This window comes from Laetiporus sulphureus (assembly GCF_001632365.1).
Source record: "Laetiporus sulphureus 93-53 unplaced genomic scaffold LAESUscaffold_27, whole genome shotgun sequence".
In the NCBI taxonomy this organism is placed as follows: Eukaryota; Fungi; Basidiomycota; class Agaricomycetes; order Polyporales; family Laetiporaceae; genus Laetiporus; species Laetiporus sulphureus.
Window position 1 is genome coordinate 215,456 of NW_024468536.1, and position 19,926 is coordinate 235,381.

A 19,926-nucleotide genomic window follows, 5' to 3' on the forward strand; every position below is an offset into this window, starting at 1 on the left:
GGCACGTGGTGGGTGACGAGGAGTGGCACCGCATGCGACGGCGCAGAATTGCCAGTGCTAGCGCTTAGTCCGCCCTCTCATCGTTACGCTCTCTATCATCTATACCCTCCCCGCGACCACGGCGCCCTCCTTGTTTTCTAGACACTCACGGCACAAGCAACACATCATGACGGACACCCCGAAAGAGAACGGCAACGACGAGGTCATCGGCGAGGTGCGTACTGCTCATTGGATGGTGCTATGCTGTCGAGGCTGACTCAAGTCCATGTTCGCTTGCTGTTCGAATCACCGCGTGTTGCGATACACAGGCCGTGCCGCCAGCGCAGAAGAGCAGCTGGGCCAGCTTCCTCAAATCGTGAGTTTGTCAGAGATTCTTATGCGCGATCACCCATCTCGGCCCTTGTGCCACGGGCTCATAAGTCAAATCTGGGATCATCCGGTTGGCGGCGTCGTCGTTGGACCTGCAGCGGTACCTCGTGGAGATACATCTCCGGTCGTTCGTCCTCAACGCAGTGCCAGCCGCATCGAATTGGTTCGAGCGGCTTCTTCCCGAGCGTGGTTGTGGTAGCCGTGGGGCAACGGGTTGGCGGCTTAGCCGTCTGTTACGCGGGATGTGCACCACTAATGTCGCAGTGAGATCGTGTCGGTGGCTCAACTGGGATGTGACGTAACTGCGCCGCCTTCTGACTGCCTGCCATGATATGACACTGGGTATCCACTGGCCAGTGCCCTGTCTATTTTGGTTTCAATATACGGGAACAGCTGCCGTTGTTACACAGCGTGGTAGACGTGCGGGGCATGTTGACTTAGTGTCGAATCGCAATCCCGGATATGGTCTCGAGGATGCAGTTGCTCGTCCTCCGCATGCATGTCAGGAATCCAAGTGCGACGTCAATACCATTATCGACATAGTCGTTTTAGTCGCTTCCTCACCCCCGATTCCCTGTTACCAAGATAACGTACTAACGGTGCTGTCATTCATCAAATAGGATTGCCTCGTTCTCTGGTGACTTGTCCTCGATGACGGCACCACCCTTCATTCTTTCCCCCATATCACTGACTGAATTCCCTGGTGAGCGTAGATTTTCGCCTCAGTTTGCGATGTATATTCTAATATGCTCATTGTGGATGATGTGCACGGCAGCATATTGGTGCGAGCGGCCAGAGCTTTTCTCTGCGATCGCAGATGCCAGGAGCGATGAGGAGCGATCGATGCTGGTTTTGAAGTGGTTCATAGTAAGTCATGTCTTGTGGATAGCAAGGCTGTGTACTCACTGAGGCATCTTCCAACCACAGAGTACCCTAAAAGGACAATATACCTCTCGTAATGAGAAGCTTGGTTCAGAGAAAAAGTAACGTCGCTTGCTACTTGTACACACATCTTGGTACGGTATTGACTAAGCCGCAGGCCATTGAACCCTGTGCTCGGAGAGTGCGTGCGATTGTGATTATTGCACTGCATCAAGAAGCTAAAGCCTTCTGTCGTATCCAGATTATTCTACGGTTATTGGCCAGACATCAACGGGCGAGGACAGACAAATCTCGTGGTAGAGCAGGTCTCTCATCATCCTCCTATCACTGCCTATTACATCGAGAATAAGGCGAAAGGGATCGCCCTCCAAGGCCACAGTGCGCAGAAGACGAGCTTCAGTGGTACGTGTGTGCGTATTCACATCAGCGCGCGGCCGCTCATGATATCCATCTATGCAGGTGGTAGCATTATCGTTAAGCAGATTGGTCATGCGATCTTGACAGTGAATCTACCCAACGGTAGGAAGGAAGAATTCCTGATCACGCTACCAAAGCTGCGGATCGATGGGCTTTGGTACGGCTCGCCATACATTGAGCTCTGCGACACGAGTTACATCCAAAGCTCGACTGGCTGGCTATCCACCGTGAGTGTTTCTCGCAGTCCTTCTCATCTTGATCGACGACGATCACACACTTGCGAAGATCGAATACAAGGGCAAAGGCTACTTTTCTGGAAAGTCGCACTCGTTCAAGGCGGTGATTTCCCGGCCGGGCTCCTCGAATGCCGCGCACACCTACGAGGGCCTATGGCATCTCACGTCGAAGGACATCAAGACAGGTGCAATCTTCACGGACGTGACGAGCCCCAAGGAAGAAGTGTCGACGTATCCGATCGAAGAGCAAGACGATTGGGAGACTCGGCGCCTCTGGCGGTGGGTCGCGAAGGGCATCCGGGAGGGCGATTTTGAGACGGCCAGTAAGGAGAAGGGCAAGATCGAGGTGAGTGCGGCGTTGTACGTACAGTACACAGGTGATAATGACTTGGGGACGGGAACCATAGAATGAACAGAGACAGAGACGGAAGGACGAGCAGGCTGCGGGCACGCAGTGGGAACTCAAGCACTTCGAGCACATTGACTCGGACCCTATCTGTGCGTAGCGCCTTTCTCCTTGGGTTCCTCCTCGTGGCTTCTCTTTGTGAGGCTTCCCTGCTCCGTGAACTGACCCCGGAACGTTGTATAGATGAGCGGCTCGGCAAGTTACTCAAGGCAAACCCGCCAACGGAGGACACGTATGTCTACAAACACAACTATCACGACCATCCTCCGCAAGCGACCGCATGAGCTATTCACCGTGAATCTTCTGATTGGTTTCCTTTGCCCGGACACTCGGGCCCCTATTGGCCTGTACTCTAGATGTGTACTGCTCTAATGAATGTTTTGGTGCATCGATGTGCTGTTGTGCGGCGCCTATGCTCCCATTCAGCTCAACGTATGCGACATCATTTTTCTCTCGACTTCCGCGTCTCCTGTGGTTTGATCCATGCTCGTCTTTGCATGTTGTGGGACACTGATGTATGATTGTCACTCCGTAAGCCTTTCCTCTTACGTCTTCGACATTCTATTCACATTCTTCTCAGAAACTGTCTCACAGATAAGGGTGTCGTTCTTCCAGCCGCTACACTGTGAATGGTCATTTTACCGTTGAAGTGAATAGTGCGAACTCTACGACATGAATGTTCCGGTCTAGAGGTGAACTTATCTCGTACCAGCACGTTCGTGCGAGGAAGATGCGTCAACAAGCTCAAAGTGACTGTGAGAGCATGTGGATGCGAACTATAAAGCCGTCAGATGCAGCGGTACCTCTCAACCTCTGTCATGGCTCAGTTACCCTCGCCTGTGGCTTCTTCCGTGCCTGTTCTCAATTCAGGATTCCCCAACTGTCATATTGACAGTAAGTCCACTCACCTTGATTCCATTAAAATAATGTTTCTCCCACAGAAACCTGACGTTAGCCTTGGTATGTGTTGGGATCATTGTGAAAATGTGCAGATACACTGTGTCGTACGAAAGCGCGAATGTCAAGATGTGGAAAGAAGAAATTGATACCCTGCTACCATTTGTGAGTCGTAACAAGCCAACTCGCGTATCGTTCACCGTTACGACTTTCACAGGCTGGACACGGTTTTAACAGCCTTCAACATTGCTTACTACACTGTGCTTCAAGGGTCGAATCAAGGTAAGGCTGTCAGGTCTCACAGGTGTGCCTAATCGCAGGCTTCATTAACGTTTCAGTTCCGGCGACTGCCGCTCTATCAAACTCGTATTTCGCGGCTGCTGAACGCATAAGTCCTGTAATCGTGAACGGGCTATGGTTCTCTGCGCTGTCTCTAACTCTCATCACGGCCTTTATTTCTATCATTGTGAGAACCTGGCTCAACTATTCTACACGATTCAGCACCTTCTTGACAACTCATGAGAGGATACATTTGTGGCACTTTTGGCGTAGAGGCCTCGCTAACCGGAAAGTGCCCGAGATAATCGGCTGGCTTCCATTCCTCTTACAGATTGCCCTCATACTCTTCCTTTGTGGACTCATCTTGTTCATCGATACACTCAGCCCACTCATCGCGTACATCATTTCGGCTATGGTGGTCTCCTTGGGATTCTTCATAGTGGCCACGGTCGCATTCACTCTCATGACGCCCGAATGTTCCTACAAATCACCACAAACCTGGTACTTCCTTGTATTCGCTACGAAATTATGGGGCGCGATCGTTGCATTGATTAGAGCCATTCGGCACATCTTTTCGTGAGTGCACATGCAGCTAGGATGGTGATGACATTTCTCATCGTAGGTGCCTTCACGTGCAGCGCTGCAAAATGCTCCTCCGAGGCGTGGCGCATGGGGTCACCCCCTTCTACTACCACCCTTATGAAATGCTACAAAAACGTCGGAAGATTTTGACGTAAGTCAGAAGCGGCACATATTCACAAAGGATCATGACTAATAAGGCTCTGTAGAATTATGCTAGAATGACCGGAAGGGCCAATATCGTACTTGCTGATTCCAGTGTCGAAACGCTGGAATAGTCCATTTTATAAACTTTCTAATGACTGGACAGCATTCGAGGAGCATTGCCTGAACGTGAATTATCAGGACGACCTCGCTCTGCTGATCGAGGTGGATGCAGCAGCGAAAGATGACACGTTCCTAGAAGACGTCATTCGACCTCGTCTTCGGGCCGCCTCTGCAGAGGAAGCATTATCCGTCCTCATCGACATACTGAAGCACAGGGCCATCAAGATCAGAGACCCGACAAAGATCAGAGACCCGACAGTGTCCTCTCTTATTGCCGAAGAAAGAGGTTTAAAGACTATCGCTCAGATAGCGCAGATCACCATGGACGCGATGTTTACAACCCTTGGTGCCCTAAACGAGAGCGAGACGAGTCAGAGCGGAGAAACACATCTAAGCGGCACCTAGAGAAGATAATGGTACAACTAGTATCTGTCAATTCCGTCATCGTTGATCAGCTTATGGCGTTCGTAGAGGCATGCACAATTTGGCCTCTGTCACTGCCGTCTTACAATGCGTTGACTGCTTCGAAAGCCTTGACGCTGGTTACCTCATATTTGGAACGACTCAACAGTCCAGGTGGGTAGGTACCACTGCTATTGATGTACCTGTCCTGACGTGCTCGTATAGATCTGGTCAAGCCGACAAAATTAAGACCGGTCACGTGGACCGTGGCAGGAGAAAAGACTATCGCTAAGTTTCTGGAGCACGTTTGGCAGGATAGCGCGAAAAATCCGAAGATTTGCGAAGCAGTGCTTGAATCGCTGTCCTCTCTGCGACAGTTCGGTTATATGCAGAGTGACATTAAGCTCGAGGGGGTTCTATGGGAATTGGAACTGCTCGTCGCTCACAAGGCGAACTTAGAGAAGATGGGAGAGCAATGGAAGTCTTCCGCTGCGGCTGTTAACCGTCTCATGGACACGGTGAAGGGGATGAGTCAGGACGATGATATTCGCAGACTCTGCACAGATATTAGAGAATCCCTCCACGGAGATGATGAAAGGCGGTTCTAGCGATACGGGGTATTTCCAGCTAGAATACAAAGTACTGCCATTGTTAAATATTCTCAGCTATATCAGTCATCCTTTCGGGTCTGTTCATTTCCGTTAGTTCCTCGCTTCGTCTGTCCAGTATGTCATAGTGACCAGGTCTGCAGGATCGTGGAACACGTTCCTTTGCGTTAGTAATCGGGTGTACCTGTTATGAGAGCAGATCGCTGACCTAAAGAGGAGAATGATCGGTTCCATGCCGGACTCATCTTGATTCTGGAACTCGACAAAGTCGACCTTGCCTTCTTCCGAGCCATGAACGTTCCTGTCAAGACTAGCGATCTTCAAGTGGACCGTAAGCGCCGACGTCAGTGCAGCAATTTGTGGGTGATCTGTAGAGTGAATATATGAGCGAGCTGCGTTGTGAGGGTAATGACTAAAGGGTGCTCGCCAGCCTCCTTGCCAACCGCTTCGACGAAATTCTCACAGAACTCGCGGAGCTCCATCGGCTCGTCGAGCTCGGGATGGAACAGAACATCGGCGTATTTCTCCGGCTCTGAGCGCATCTGTGCGGACGTAAGAAGGCGGAGGTAAACCACGATGGAGTTGGACACTAGATCAACATTCAGTTGAAGAACAATCAGCTTAGCCGCAAACATGAAATACCTTCTGGAGTGTTGAATGCCTCCAGGAGTGTGGTCTGCGTGAGCACCTTGCCGTTACTGTCCGGGGTGACGATACTGTTGATGAGAGAGACGAGTGTGTCGTAGAAGTCCTCATATACGAGTTTCTGAAACCCTGCTGCTTCAAGGAGAGGTTGTGATACTTCGAGGATCGATATTGCGCTGACCGCCGCTAGCATAGGATCGGGGGCGAGGAGAATCCGTTCGATGTACGCAAATGCTAGGGCTGATGAGCAAGCCGGTGAAAAACGTTATTAGAATGTTCGTCTGCTCCTTGTTCGACGTACATCGATAAAAGCAATCGCCTGCGGTTGAAGATTCGTTCAAAATCACTATGCACGTAGGATCGAAGTGGAATACTAACCGTCGCCTCTTGCTCTCCGGACACCAGTGTACCCATGAGCAATCAACCAGTCGATCTTCTTGACAAATATTGGGGAGCCACCTTCGTATTCGGCGCGTAAGGAGGCCATCGGTTCAAGTGCCGCGATCAAGGGCCTGTCAGTGGAGATGGTCTCATCAAGCATCTCCTACAGTCCATCATGAGCAGAAGAAATGGAGCTTCATGACTATTACAACTTGCCTGGTTCATTTCATACTGGCGAATGGGTGTGAGTGATGAGAATTCTGCAATCAGAACGCGGCATCGCAGTCAGTCTGAGTGGCGCACGGGATAAGAACGGGTGAGCACCACGTTATACAGATGCTAACCATTCTCTTCCATCACGGTGTGCGACGAAGACGGTTCATCGTCCACTGGCGGGAGGTCGGCGGTGTTGAGTTTGGCTGGTGCACTCGGTTAGCGAATCGCGGTTGTGGCGCGAAGTGCCGCCGCTACTCACGAGCTTCCGGTGACGAAGTTTCAGCTGAGGGATGATCGTTTTCACTGTGCGACATTTCTGACATGCGAAAAGCAGAGAGTAGAATCTGTTCAGTGCCGCGAGAGCTAGTATATTGGAGGTAGAGGATGTTTCCTGGATGTTCGAGTTCGACTGGGCGGATTAACGCCGGGACGCGTACATCTTATATGGTGACTAATTTCCAAATATGGCAGGTGTTGTTGATCCGCGCCTGCGTCCTCAACAGTTTCTGCATCGCCCACCCACATAGCCTTGTTGTGCAGAGAGATGTTCCAAACACATCCTTTTCGCTCTGTTTGCTTTGTGAAACCCTTTCAATCTACACTAAGGATCTGGAGCATGGAATGGCGCAAACGTCATTCCACACAGGAGATAGTCATTCTCTCGAGAGGCTGGTGCGTCTGCCAATGGCTTGCAGGGAATTAATCATTATGAATTCTATAAATACAGATGGAAGTCAACGGAATAGTAAAGACATGAACCGTAGATGACCTTGGAAATGCTGCTGTGCATCCAAGACCTGTCCATTGTAGTTGCGAAGAAAACAGTCACGATCAAGATGTATCGATGGCTTCTCTAGCCAGCCTCCAGCCAGTATGCGCTATTCTCATCTCGTTCTCGTTCTACGTCTCCTTCTCACACGTCAGTTCTACTGGAACTCAGTCGATAACTCGTTTTCGCCATGCATTGCCCCGCATGCTACGCCAAGCATCCCTCTAACGACACGACGGTTCACCCGTTCCTCCGCAGAAAGCCTACTAGAAAGGTAGAGAATGATATCACGGAAGCCGTTCACATTGTCAACAACCGGCCAAAGGTAGACACAATCGTTCCTTAGCTCCAATGCGTAACGATCGTCACTGACAGACTCTGAAATCGTAGCACGCTCTCGAGAATGATCAGACAATCATGTCACCGCACTCTGCTGCTTCTATGGTCAACCACATACCGGCGGGCTCTCCGTCTCCCAAGTCCCACTCTAGACAACGCTCGGGGCCCGTACCCGCACCCACGGCAGCAGCGTCCCTGGTCAATGCTCACGTCACTATCACTCCCGTAGCTGTCAAGAGGCAGATGAAGCCATCTGCGTTCAGCACCTTCCCCACGCCCCTTGCATCGCCCCGTCCGTTCTATCCGCCCGGCTTTGGCGCTAGGCGTGGCACCTCAGTAGCTACACCCAGTCGGCTCCCCATGCGCAATAGCCCGCCTCGAACTGAGGTCAGCATACTGACAAAAGAAAGGATGATAAAGACGTCGAAGCATAATAATGCAGGGATCAAGCTTACAGCTAAGATCGAGCCCAATGACATTCCTCCCGTTACGAAGGCTGTCAGTCGCGTCCCTGTTCTCGTCCACACATCTGTCGTCAGCTCTCCCCCGAACACTGTCCGAAGGATGATTGATACGAAACGAAGCACGAACGTCACCCCTGTGCGTAGTCGAGGCGGAGATATGAAGATTAGCAACGTGGAGGTCCTGAAGAACAAAGGCAACATCTCAGTATCTCAGAGAGCGGCGGGGGTCACCAAGCATGGCAAGCGAGATGCACAGATTAAAGAGAAGCCCGAGCGTGTCGCGATATTCCAGGCTTGTCCCAAGATTAGCCGCGACATCAAGGCCGCCGTTGATCTTGTCGTTACCGGGTCGAAGATTACCGGGAAAAATATCAGTGGTACGGCACGTGGGAAGAAGGAGAATGAATTGAAAGAGAGGGAGGGAGATAGGAAGAAGGCGACAGCGCACCGCATACCCGAAGGAGAGAAGGCATATCGAGCCCGAAACATTCGTGGAGGAGTACCGACTGTTGAAAGCCTCTCATATGATGGGAAGAAGAAGAAGCAAGCTCTCGCGTGTGTTAATGATATCAAGAAGTATGAATCCCCCTCTTCCTCTCGCGTTCATCATTTCGCAAAAACTGACACATATGCGATAGGATTAAGACGAAGTATGCTCAAAGCGTCCGCGGCAGCTCACCAACCACTGGCATGGCCAACTCTCCCTCGCCTAAGAATGGCTTCATGTCTGCACCTCATAGCAATCGAGAACTAGAATCAGACGCTACCACTTGCCGTGAAATGAAGTCGCTATGCCGTGTAAACCTCGGGGTTGAGGATCCGATCAACATCGTAGATAGTGGTGGTAATGAGCGCAGAAAGACGTGTGTACTCTTGCTATTCAGGGATAGTCTGTCTTCCTCACTCGCTTGTGCTTTTCCCGTAGCGCAAGTCCCTGCGGAGAGTCGCCCAAGCGTACTGCAGATACCACCGGGGACACCACTTCGGTTGCAAGCCTCCTCGATGAGACTGTGGTTTGCACACCTCACCACTCAGGGAAGTCGTGTGTCGAGGAAGACGGCACCGAGGATGCAAGCGCTACCCCCTCGGCAGCAAACATCTTTAACGACCCCACGGCTGTCAGCCCCAGCACTGGCCAAGATATGTGAGCCGATATTCTACATCTGGTTCCAAATGTTCGCAACTCGTAAACTCAACAGTATTTATAGATCCAAACTACAATGTCCGGTTGAACTCGGAGACATCCGCTTCCCCGTCGCAGTCAAGCAGGCACTGGTTCAGGCCCCTGCCTTTGCCCCCTCGAAGGGCATTCGTCAGATTGTCGGCACCATCCTCGCGTTCGTCGCTGCCGACGTCACAAAAGATTACGCGTCAACCCAGTCGGCCGTGCCCGCCGCTTGCGTTCTTGTTCCTGTCTTACCGGTGGACAAGCACGGTAGACCCTGCGTCACCAAGGAGGTCCGCGAGGATCTCCGCAGAATCTTTGATGTGGAGACTCAGCGCGTGCAACACACCCAGGCTGCCTTGGACAAGCTCGCGCAGTTCCTGGATTCTGACGAAACCACTGAGGAGAGCGTCGGCGTCAAGAGACTCAGTGGGTGCGACGCGTTCCTGGAGAAGAGTAAAGAGCTCCACAGCTACCTCGACGGTGTGGTGTCTATCGCTGAGAGGCTCTCTCCGGCTACTGTTCCCGGCCCTTCTTTGCCCATTCAGTGGTCCGAAGCTCCAAAGAAGAAGGTTAAGAGGACAACCGAAGGCCTCATCGAACAGGCAGAAAGCCCCTCTTGCAGACTAGCGTGTGAACTGGCGGAGCAGGCCAAGTTGCGCGCAAAGGCTCTGGAGCGCCAGTTCAAGATGACAGGCGAGGAAGAAAACGACCATTGCGCGGCCACGCTATCGCGGGCACCAATAGGTGGTCAAGCTTCTCCGAGTCCTGCTCTAGAGAAGGTACAGCTTCGCCTCAGCCCTGGACCTTCCACGCCCACACCTGGCACGCAGGGGAAGTTCACCATTCCCACACTCAGGCGCACACCTGGTCCGCGAGGACCAGCACCGTCAGCAGACGATGCGGATGAACAGGATGTGAACCCGATGAAACGTCGCTACCTCGAGTGGTCGGCAAGGAAGCTGTACGAACGGCAGATTGCATCCGGAACACCGACTAGGACCGTGTCTGCGGCCGCTGCCTCTAGTGCGGAGGGAGAATTGCCGCGTTTGTCGATCGCTCGCCATGCATGTAGCCGGTTCAGCTTGCCGCCGCTACGACCTGTAGCCCTTGAAGCTTCGTACGTCAGTGCGTAGGTCGAAGAACATGCAGATGCGTGTGGCGACGATGTTGGGTGATGTTGACGAGGGACTCGACTCAGTCAGCTGGATGGATGATGGGCTGATGGTCGTTTTAGGAGAGTTTTTCTTGGATTTGTTAAATTGCGGTCTTTTATTGTGTTTCATGGGAATTTTGTCGACGTCTATCACTAACTGCAATGGTCGGATTCTTCGCACTGGTTGGCCTTGAGACAGCTCATTGAAGATGTCACGCATGTTATCGGGTGAGTTATGACACCTCTAATGCTGTCTTTTGGATTTACTTACGTTTCGAGCAGGTGCCCAGACGCCCATCAGGTACGCGACATGATGGGGTACCTCATCGTTTGAGCCCGCATGCGAGGACATCTTCAAGAGTAAGCTGCTGCACTACCTCTACTATCTAGTCCCGTGCTCATCATTTATGTTGCTCCTTCAGGCTCATTTTCAGGCAGTGGTGAAGTAGCGGACAATGATTTGCGGCTTGCTGATCATACGTCCGCGCGGGGAGTGGTGTACTGCGAACACCGCCCGTTGTACTTCGTGTCTCCTTTGTCATCTATTTCTCATTATCGCGCATACTATGTTAGTTAACTTTATCAACTTGCACGACATCATCAGTCATCGTGGCGCTCACGATATTCTTTCAAGTGGTCACTGGGCGGCGGGGAGCAAGAACGCGATATATCAGCTTCGACAGGAGTGCGGTCACCTCTGAGCAGCTCGAACGAAAATATTGTTTTAGGAAGACCCACAACGTGCAATTGCATATTCATTAGAGCCGACAAACTGTTAGTAGAACATACCGACCAAACTGATTCCGCATACAACTGTACTTATGAAGGCAAGCAGCTGAACGGCAACGCCGTAAGCGCCGCATACACCTCCGCCTGCGTCGCCGCGTCAACATCCGTCTTGTTGGTGATGCTAAGCACCGTGACGCTCGAGTAGCAGCCGGACGTCGCGACCACGTCGCTCTCCGCAGGGAGCGTAGTACTTCCGCACGTTTCATAATCCGTCGCGTCATCGCTCGCCAGGTTGCGCGAAAAGACCCACTTGTAGTCCGTCGCGTCCGCGCAGTCATCGATGCTTGGGTAGTTCACCGAGACGATGACGTCTGCGGGGAGGAGCGAGGATCCGGAAGTGCCGCTGGCGAGGATGGTTTGCGTGTAGTAGACGGTGAGGGCGGCGTAGATCCATGAGGACTCGGAGGAGGAGGCAGTGGGATCGGATTCGAGAGTCGTGTAGGAGACTTGGGCGCCGGTGTCGCCGGAGAACGCGGTGGCGGGTATACCCAACTTTGAGGCTTCGCATGCTGCGCCGCTGTTCGCGCGTTGCGTTAGAATCGTAATCACAAAAGTGGCAGGGACAGAACGTACACCGTTCCTGACTCTAGGACTACTGTTCCCAGGTTGTCTGTACAAAATGACGGTTTCTTTCAGACACACCGGTGACGAGATTGGGAGAGAATCGAGACTCACTGCCGATGTTCGGACCGCTGACGACGAAGTCTGGACCCGCGCCATCGAAAAACTGAGGTGCGAGAGTCTGGATGCCGTAGCTTACAGCGTCGACACTAGTTTTACGCAAATCAGGTGAGGTCAAATGCCATCAGAGAAATCCAGACATACGGGTACGAGTTCACATAGTTCAGACGAGCTATAATACGGCATGTTCAGCATACTACACAAGGAAACGTCAAGTACTGCGAGACTACGTACGATCACTCGCATTGTAGCCTTCCGCAGGAGAACCGACCGGACACGTATCGTACTCGCAGGGCTCGGTCAGGACAGTCGGCGTCGCAGAATCCGAGCCTGTCCCCGACTCGTTCTCAGCAGGAGCGGACAGAACGACCTTGATGATATCAAGGCGATTGTCAGGCACAGCGACAATGTAAGTATGGCACGAGAACTCAGAAAGCTCACGTCAAAGCCTGCGTCTGTCAGATCGGTGTACTGGGCGCGGATCTGAGCATCAGCCCATCCGTCATCGTTCGTCAAGACGATGTTCTGGGCATGCGCGATGAAGGCGCTTGAGAGAGCGATGGCAATGAGTGACGCAGAGATACGCATGCTGGGAGCTGGGAAGGGCTGAGGGTGGTATTGACTCGCGCAGTCGGGTGAGCGACGAGACTGCGCTCTCATGCGAACAGAAGCTAAATTTATATGCCAGATCAGAGGACGCACGTTCGTCGGGGCGTCAGAGAGTCGCTGTTCTGCGCATGCGGTAATGTGAGGGTGCGTGCCTGACAGGATGGCTTTCATGGACGAGAAGCGAGACGTGCCCACGGCGAAGGGGTATTCTCGAAGTGAGTAGCTGCAATATCTGTACAACCGAGCCTCAAAGTGACCGGCTGCAATTGCTCGTTTGTCGATCTCTGCCAATCAGGCTCGTGTACACGCACGTACGCAGTATCGTCTCGCGAACAGCAGCCGCCCATCGTGACTTTCTCCTCTTTGCCGACCGTCTTTGTCGCGCATATATTATGGCACTGGCAATTCATTCAACACGTGCATTTGAAGCTGAAAGTGAAGCATCCCGGCTGAGACGACTTCTCTAAGCGCATTTTTGGCAAAAGCTAGACAGAAATACATCGTATGAGCAGCACATCAGCAGAAGAGATCCTACAAGGAACGGCTCAGGTGTACGCACGTTCGACTGTGCAAGCAGATCCATCTGGGAAGCGGTTCCGTGTCTCGCATGAAGGAAATGACGATTGACTAATATGCTCTATTGCGAAGCAACAGTTTAAGTAGCGAGAAGTGAGACGCACTTTCTTCGTGGGCTGGGACCTCGTTGTTGCATGAGCTTGACGCGCAGCAATTCGGCACGAAGAACCGCGTCCATAAGAGGGGAGTCATCGTATGAGCATTGCACTGCATTTTCGCTGAAAAAGTCGCGGTGCTTGCTGAAAATCGCTGTTAGTGACGGTGCGTAGCCCATCCCTTTCGTCCTGTGCAGAGCAGCGTTCGCGGGTGACTGATGTTTCTGAGAAAGCATACATGTGAATGTAGAGACGCGCTCTTCGTCGAAGCTGAAGCATGGTTGTATTCAGTGATATAGAAAGTTGCGTGTGCGATAGTCAACAAGAAGATTGTATCGGTTTTAAGATATCAATGGGGTAAGGAGCCAAGGCCTTGAATGGACAGCGTTTCACCTGGCGTTGAAACACCTACACATAGGGTTTCGCATGAGGTCCGGTCAAGCAAATCATCGCGCTTCTTTGCTGACGCAGTTAGAACAATCGTCGTGAAGAGCGCGGCCAGTGGCGCTGCGACGATCCACATTGCCCAGGGTCGCGGGTACCGCGGAAACGACGAGCAAGTTACTCGTGACCTCTCGCTTATTTTCTGCTACGCCTGCTTTTGTGGACTGCGCCGACAGACGAACAGGCCAGCGAAGAAACGAAAGGCGGATCGATGAGACGAGTAAAAGATTTCTGTTGCCGTGACGATTAGCGGTATTGATTACGTTAGCAGCATACACTTCGGGTGTACCCGAGGCCTCCAGATTAGGGAGGTACTGCAGCGCCTTGTTAAACGGGCTTGTCGCTGCTGTCCACGACGACCACGACCTTTCGACAGCGTCGCTCTGCCTCTTCGCTGCTCTGAGCTTTTGGCGAACGGGGAGCGACATACGATCGCTTGGCTAAATAGTAGCTCACGTTCTCTTACGATAATTCGACTCCGCCGCGTCAACTCCTTAGTCGGGAACCGTGTTTCCGGTGTGATTGAGTATGGCCTTCAACCAAGTTACTGCGACATCCCTGACCCCTTCACGGCCTGCCCCGGCAGCACCCATGCAGCGCGGACCTGTCGCCCACGCCTTGTCCTCTTCCGGTTACGTGTCTTCCTTCTCCGTTGGCACATCCTCACCCTCAGGCTCGTCATATGCTTCCTCCTACTCCGGCATCGGTGGATCGCCAAATCGGGGCTCAGACATGTCTTCAAACTCTCGTGTTGTACGAAGTGGGGCCGTTGCTGTGAAGGAGGATGGCCTGGTCAGTTGGTTGTGGAGGCCGAAATGGCTGGTGTTGAAGGAGCAGACGCTCTCGATACACAAGAGCGAGGTGAGCGATCAGTTCTCAGGCAGGCATCGTAGAGCTGGCCATCATGTTCATTTGATATATGAACCGCACTGCACGTCCCTCTGCTGGGTCGTTCGTGGGTCAATCGTGGAAGGCCGTGTCTTCCGTCTCCATGACAGCTTCACAGGCTGCCCGGAGGCTAGATGTACATCTCATTGTCAAACAGCGTCTATCTTGATGAAGAAAGACGTGGAGGCATAGAGTACTCTTTACGCAACACTATAGCCGCCATGTCTCCATTTCTTCGCGGCTTCCGAGCAGGTCCTGTCAAAGTCTGCCATCATGATTTGACAGGCTGCAGGCATGCACCGAATCCGTTTACGTATCCTGCTCTTTGATTGCTCGTCTCACCTCTGACATATCGCGCCTAACCCATGGATGCAGTCCTCCCACCAATACCAAAGTCTCATCAACCTGGCTGATATCGCAAACGTCGAGCGGACAGATCTCAAGCCATATTGTCTACTCCTAGAGACGAAGGACAAGCGTATGTACTTTTCTCTCAAAAGTGATGAGGAATTGTATGGCTGGCAAGACGACATTTACTCTCGGAGCCCTCTGATGGGCGTCAGCGGCCCGACAAACTTTGTGCACAAGGTGCATGTCGGCTTTGATCCCGTTTCGGGCGCATTTACTGGCTTGCCAGACGCATGGAGCAAGCTGCTCACAAAGTCGGCCATTACACGAGAAGACTATGCGAAGGATCCCCAGGCCGTGCTCGACGTGCTCGAGTTCTATACCGACCACCAGAAGCGCGAAATGGAGGAAATGGGCATGGGCCACTCGCCTCCACGAAATAACGGAGGTACGGGCCTCCCCACTCTCGCCTCAAGTCCACCTAGTCCCTCAATCTCGCTTTCATCCTACCCCTACACAGACTCCTCCAGCGCACCGCGGTTCAACGCAGGGACAGGCCTCGGCGGTTCGGGTATGAAGCTCTCCCCTCTCGATTCACGCCCGCAGATGATGCGGCAGGATTCGTCGCAGGGCGGCTTCACCGGAAACGGCGGTGCGGACAACCTCTCATCAAGTGCCGCCCTCGCGCGTGCTGCGGAGCTCGTGAATGGCGCCGCCGTCCAACATGCGAACACAATCTCTGCCGCACAGACGAACGGGGCGATGCGCCCCGGCGTTCCTCCTATCGCTCCCGGTTCGGCGGCGCTGCAAGCATCAAGGCCTGCGCCAGCACGCCCGCTGCTAACTACGCACCGCCCTGCCCCACCAGCGCCGCACGGTAACGCACCCAAGCCGACTTTGCCTGACCACACGCCCACCTCCGCTGACCTTCGCGCGCGCGCGAAGGCACAAGGCCCGCCGAGCGAGACGCAGACTTCGAAGCCATCAGGGTTGAATGGCGAGGCGCGCGATGACGGCGAGAAGCGACCCAATATGGCACCTTCGAAGTCGTCTCCGGCGACCAGCTTGCCCATCTCGCAGCCCGCGAGCGGTGCGGCGGGAAGCACTGTCGGTCCGCCGCCGGTGAAGCCGTTGCAGCCGAAGAAGGCTAACGTGCCCAAGGACCGGGAGCGAGAGAGGGAGAGGGAGAAGGAGGGGCCGACGGTGGCGGTGACGATGCCGGATGATGAGCGGGAGCGGAGGGCGGAGAGGGAGCGAGAGCGGACGGAGAGAGAGAAGGAGAAGGGCGGCGTCGCTGCGGCGGCAGCTACGCTCGAGAAGCCGAAGGAGAAGGAGAAGCGGATCAGCACAATGAACGAGGTACAGATCATGGAGAAGCTGCGCAGTGTTGTCAGCGATGACGACCCGAAGACGTTGTACAGCAAGATCCGGAAGGTCGGGCAAGGGTGAGTGATTCTCTGAACGTTCTATTGGAATGGGATCGAATACCGATCACTGCTTGAATAGTGCGTCTGGCCACGTCTACGTTGCGAAGACGCTCGCTACCGGTAAGAAGATCGCGATCAAGGAGATGGATCTGTCGAACCAGCCACGAAAGGAATTGATCGTGAACGAGATCTTGGTGATGAAGGAGTCGCAGCACCCGAACATTGTCAATTTCCTCGAAGCGTATCTTGTCAAGAGCAATGAGCTTTGGGTCGTTATGGAGTACATGGAGGGTGGTGCGCTAACGGATATCATTGAGAACAATACGCTCGAAGAGGATCAGATCTCGAGTATCTGTTTGGAGGTATGTGTACCGATAATCTTCCCATGAGAGTCAGCGACTGATGAGCATCATAGACGTGCAAGGGTCTGGGCCATCTGCACAGCCAGCATATTATTCACCGTGATATCAAATCTGACAACGTTCTCTTGGATGCTCAGGGGCACGTCAAGATCAGTATGTACATCTACTTTCAATCGCAATCATACGCTGACCATCATCTCAGCTGACTTTGGCTTCTGTGCGAAGCTGACGGACCAGAAGTCCAAGCGAGCAACGATGGTCGGCACGCCGTACTGGATGGCACCCGAGGTTGTCAAACAGAAGGAGTACGGTGCCAAAGTTGACATCTGGTCGCTCGGTATCATGGCCATCGAAATGATCGAAAGCGAGCCGCCATACCTTGATGAAGAGCCGCTGAAGGCACTGTATCTGATTGCGACGAATGGCACGCCGACGTTGAAAAAGCCCGAGGCCGTCAGCCGGGAGCTGAAAAGCTTCTTGAGCGTGTGCTTGTGTGTGGACGTCAAGAGTCGCGCAACTGCCGATGAGCTCCTAGAGGTGAGAGAGCTTCCTTATTCATGTGTGTTACGTGCTGACGACGGTCTCCGCGACAGCACGAGTTCCTGAAGAAAGCGTGTGCGCTGTCGGGCTTGGCGCCCCTGTTGCGGTTCAGGAACAAGCAGGCATCGTGATTTGCATGTTTTTACGACTGTGCTGGACTCGCGCGAGCTCGTGGGTCCGGATACGAATTCTTTTGCTCGTCGTCCGTTCCATCCCTTGAAGATGTCTTTGATGTCTCTCACGTGCTGTACGTTACCCTCTCTCTCCTGATTCATATCTGGTTCTACCTACCATCTATATTCACCGACTTTGGCTCCCCCTCCCTTTATCACTCCGATCCCCGATTACGATTGGAAAAGCCGTAGTGTACTCATTTTGTCTGCTAGACGAATTATTTCGGATGCTGCATTCGTGTCGCACGCATACCTAGTGCATACGCGTGTGTGTAGCTTATGTACGAACTGGGAACACGGTGGCTTTACACTGAATATATACGAGGGACATGAACACATGCACACAGCGGCGAAGGACGACATTCGAGCATACAATGGCATGAATCCTATGGTAAGTCATACAAACATACAGACATATGATGAACCATTCTCTCAAGCGGGAAGGGTGTAGTGTCAGGGCATAAGTATTCTAACGATCATGGAGCAATCAGCTACAACGTCATATAATCAGAACTTGCCGGTGGCCAGGACGCGGTAGAGTGCGTTGGCCTCCTCGAATCGTGAGTTGCGCAGAGTGAAATGCATAATCTCGGCGGAGTCGATGTCAGATGCAGGATCGACAATGGAGAACTTGATGAGGGAGTTGTAGAACCGACACAGCTGCGGGCATGCGGTGAGCTGATAATAGACCAATTTCAAATGTCTACACACGTTCTGCACGCCCTTCGCGAAGCGATCATCGCTGATGCTGCCTTCACGTTCTTGTTCTTCGGCCCTGTCCAGCCAAGCGATGCATTCGTGGATGAACCAGCCGAGCACCTCAGTCCTAACGAGATCCGCTATGGTCGTCTTCCCGCCAGTGGTCGAGTCCATGACCGGGGTCGGATCGCGCAGCAGGCGTCCCACTAGATCGAACGAGGGCAGTGATGGTGGTAGGTGCCTCAGGACATCCAAATATAGCATGAGGTCATTGTCATTCACGGCAGCAGACGAAAGCAGCGCGGAGAGCAGCGGATGCACTAGCGTCGGGTTGTACGCGATGAGTTGAGGGAGATCGACTGACGTGAGGACCGGTGGTGACGTAAGTTGCGGGAGGGCAGGCAGCAGCGTCTGCAGCGGACAGACACGTTGGTGAGACAAGTGGCAGGATGCGATGAACGTACCCGTTGCTCCGAAAGTGTCAGCACCCGCTCACGAGCAGCGAGGAGCAGAGTCATCGCCTCAGAGAGTCGCTGGGTCTCCTCATCGCTTTCTGGTGCGACTGGTGATGCGCCCGTCTTATTCCTGCGCCATGAGTCAACTAGCGATTCTATAGATACGACAGAGCAGCGTACGCCTCTTCTGTGAAACGCCCCAGATATGGCTCCTCATCTTCCAAGAGGAGGTTAGCCGCACGAAGTTTGGGCGGCAGCGGTCCACGCGCGAGAGTCATCGGGGTGAATATCCCAATCTGTGTGACGGTGAACCTGCCGCAAGGCGATGGGAGTACGCAATGGACGTACATCGTCGCCGTCGCCTTTCAGAATCTTCCATAGAACCCAAACGAGCTGCTCGCCCTCACCGGATCCCCCTTCGCGTGCCAGTTGCATCGCATCCTCTCGTTCTTTGATGAACGTAGCGAGTAGCGCAGACCGGAATGGATTGATTGCAATGGAATATGGCGCATATAGTGCATAGAGAAGGTACGAGACGAGGATCCGTTGTGCGGGCTGCAGGGCAGGTCAACGAGACTCTCTGCAAGTGATAGCGACGCACTGACATCAGTCGACGAATCAAGCAACGGAAGGAGCACGTCCAGCGCGACCTGAAAGCGCGATGATATCGGAACAAGCTGTGTGAACGCTTGCATAGCCGTCGAGCACGGCAGAGAATATGCCCTCGCAAGCAGCTGATGAACCGAAGCCCGGGCAGATTCGACTGAGGGCTGCTTCATCGCGAGAGGAGGTGCATAGACATTGGCAGTTTGCATCATCGGGCCTCTATCATGGAGTCGGTGGACCGAGAAATGGCGGTCGTCGTCGTCGCTCCTAACGAGCGTGGTGAGGTCTGAGAGCAAGACTTCAACTGGCGCTGTTATATGTTACATGTAATGTCACGTTTATCAACGATTCACTAATGATTGATTCAATTGATCTGATATTGATATGTACCGTCATAGATCGTCTATCGCGTGCAACCTCAAGGACAATGCATGTATCATGCTAGAGGAAGACTGGGAGTTGAGTCAGCTCTGGAATTTCTTGCATTCACAGCATTTACGGCATGAGGATCATACAGCGCCTCTGGCTATGCCTGAATCTTGCAGCCACCTTCACCGTGACCGCATAAGAAAGCCCATCAAGAACGACCTCTGAGAAGAAGTGCCGTTCAATCTCTCGTAGGATATACTGTACTGAAGGTCTTCTCCATCAACCGAGCTGATCCTACTCACAAGCCATTTTTGAATATCAAACCGTCCCGGATAAGGACCAGACAGAAATGCCCCAGTCAAGTATCCATAGACGATATTCGTGGAGC

The 19,926-nt window shown here is 53.0% G+C and overlaps 8 protein-coding genes across 8 annotated transcripts; 5 read left to right on the forward strand and 3 right to left on the reverse strand.

Moving 5' to 3' along the window:
• Positions 1-66: 66 nt before the first annotated feature.
• On the forward strand, positions 67-2,947 carry LAESUDRAFT_813622 (Oxysterol-binding protein). Its single transcript, XM_040914505.1, has 12 exons — positions 67-214; positions 309-355; positions 990-1,072; positions 1,145-1,236; positions 1,297-1,352; positions 1,409-1,432; positions 1,493-1,653; positions 1,711-1,895; positions 1,954-2,250; positions 2,312-2,402; positions 2,494-2,841; positions 2,891-2,947. Exons 1-11 carry the CDS (start codon positions 167-169, stop codon positions 2,592-2,594), a joined length of 1,185 nt encoding a protein of 394 aa, XP_040762983.1. The 5' UTR covers positions 67-166; the 3' UTR covers positions 2,595-2,841; positions 2,891-2,947.
• A 600-nt stretch (positions 2,948-3,547) lies between these two features.
• LAESUDRAFT_656206 (uncharacterized protein) lies at positions 3,548-4,737 on the forward strand (the record flags this gene model as incomplete). Its single annotated transcript, XM_040904604.1, has 3 exons — positions 3,548-4,062; positions 4,147-4,160; positions 4,298-4,737. Coding segments are annotated over 3 exons (969 nt in total), but the record flags the coding sequence as incomplete, so codon positions are not given.
• A 533-nt stretch (positions 4,738-5,270) lies between these two features.
• LAESUDRAFT_702450 (cysteine proteinase) lies at positions 5,271-6,988 on the reverse strand. The gene is made up of 9 exons (XM_040906483.1): positions 6,844-6,988; positions 6,713-6,787; positions 6,585-6,628; positions 6,366-6,531; positions 6,289-6,306; positions 5,985-6,227; positions 5,770-5,931; positions 5,551-5,710; positions 5,271-5,479 (listed from the first exon to the last, which is right to left on the reverse strand). The coding sequence occupies exons 1-9, from the start codon at positions 6,905-6,907 to the stop codon at positions 5,386-5,388; spliced, it is 1,026 nt and encodes a 341-aa protein (XP_040762985.1). The 5' UTR covers positions 6,908-6,988; the 3' UTR covers positions 5,271-5,385.
• A 393-nt stretch (positions 6,989-7,381) lies between these two features.
• LAESUDRAFT_236052 (uncharacterized protein) lies at positions 7,382-9,565 on the forward strand. The gene is made up of 5 exons (XM_040901678.1): positions 7,382-7,455; positions 7,525-7,678; positions 7,744-8,732; positions 8,795-9,019; positions 9,082-9,565. Exons 2-5 carry the CDS (start codon positions 7,544-7,546, stop codon positions 9,302-9,304), a joined length of 1,572 nt encoding a protein of 523 aa, XP_040762986.1. The 5' UTR covers positions 7,382-7,455; positions 7,525-7,543; the 3' UTR covers positions 9,305-9,565.
• A 1,731-nt stretch (positions 9,566-11,296) lies between these two features.
• On the reverse strand, positions 11,297-12,535 carry LAESUDRAFT_760424 (survival protein sure-like phosphatase/nucleotidase; the record flags this gene model as incomplete). The annotated part of the gene is made up of 6 exons (XM_040912737.1): positions 11,297-11,783; positions 11,840-11,876; positions 11,942-12,036; positions 12,092-12,119; positions 12,182-12,317; positions 12,389-12,535. The coding sequence occupies 6 exons, from the start codon at positions 12,533-12,535 to the stop codon at positions 11,297-11,299; spliced, it is 930 nt and encodes a 309-aa protein (XP_040762987.1).
• A 1,664-nt stretch (positions 12,536-14,199) lies between these two features.
• On the forward strand, positions 14,200-14,538 carry LAESUDRAFT_601491 (uncharacterized protein; the record flags this gene model as incomplete). The annotated part of the gene is made up of 1 exon (XM_040903063.1): positions 14,200-14,538. A coding segment is annotated over one exon (339 nt), but the record flags the coding sequence as incomplete, so codon positions are not given.
• Positions 14,539-14,840: 302 nt separating this feature from the next.
• LAESUDRAFT_236145 (p21 activated kinase) lies at positions 14,841-17,642 on the forward strand. Its single transcript, XM_040901679.1, has 5 exons — positions 14,841-16,352; positions 16,414-16,696; positions 16,750-16,849; positions 16,899-17,233; positions 17,290-17,642. The coding sequence occupies exons 1-5, from the start codon at positions 14,929-14,931 to the stop codon at positions 17,365-17,367; spliced, it is 2,220 nt and encodes a 739-aa protein (XP_040762989.1). The 5' UTR covers positions 14,841-14,928; the 3' UTR covers positions 17,368-17,642.
• A 274-nt stretch (positions 17,643-17,916) lies between these two features.
• On the reverse strand, positions 17,917-19,342 carry LAESUDRAFT_737602 (uncharacterized protein; the record flags this gene model as incomplete). The annotated part of the gene is made up of 6 exons (XM_040910808.1): positions 17,917-18,069; positions 18,121-18,519; positions 18,573-18,693; positions 18,744-18,859; positions 18,912-19,118; positions 19,169-19,342. 6 exons carry the CDS (start codon positions 19,340-19,342, stop codon positions 17,917-17,919), a joined length of 1,170 nt encoding a protein of 389 aa, XP_040762990.1.
• Between the last annotated feature and the right edge of the window lie 584 nt (positions 19,343-19,926).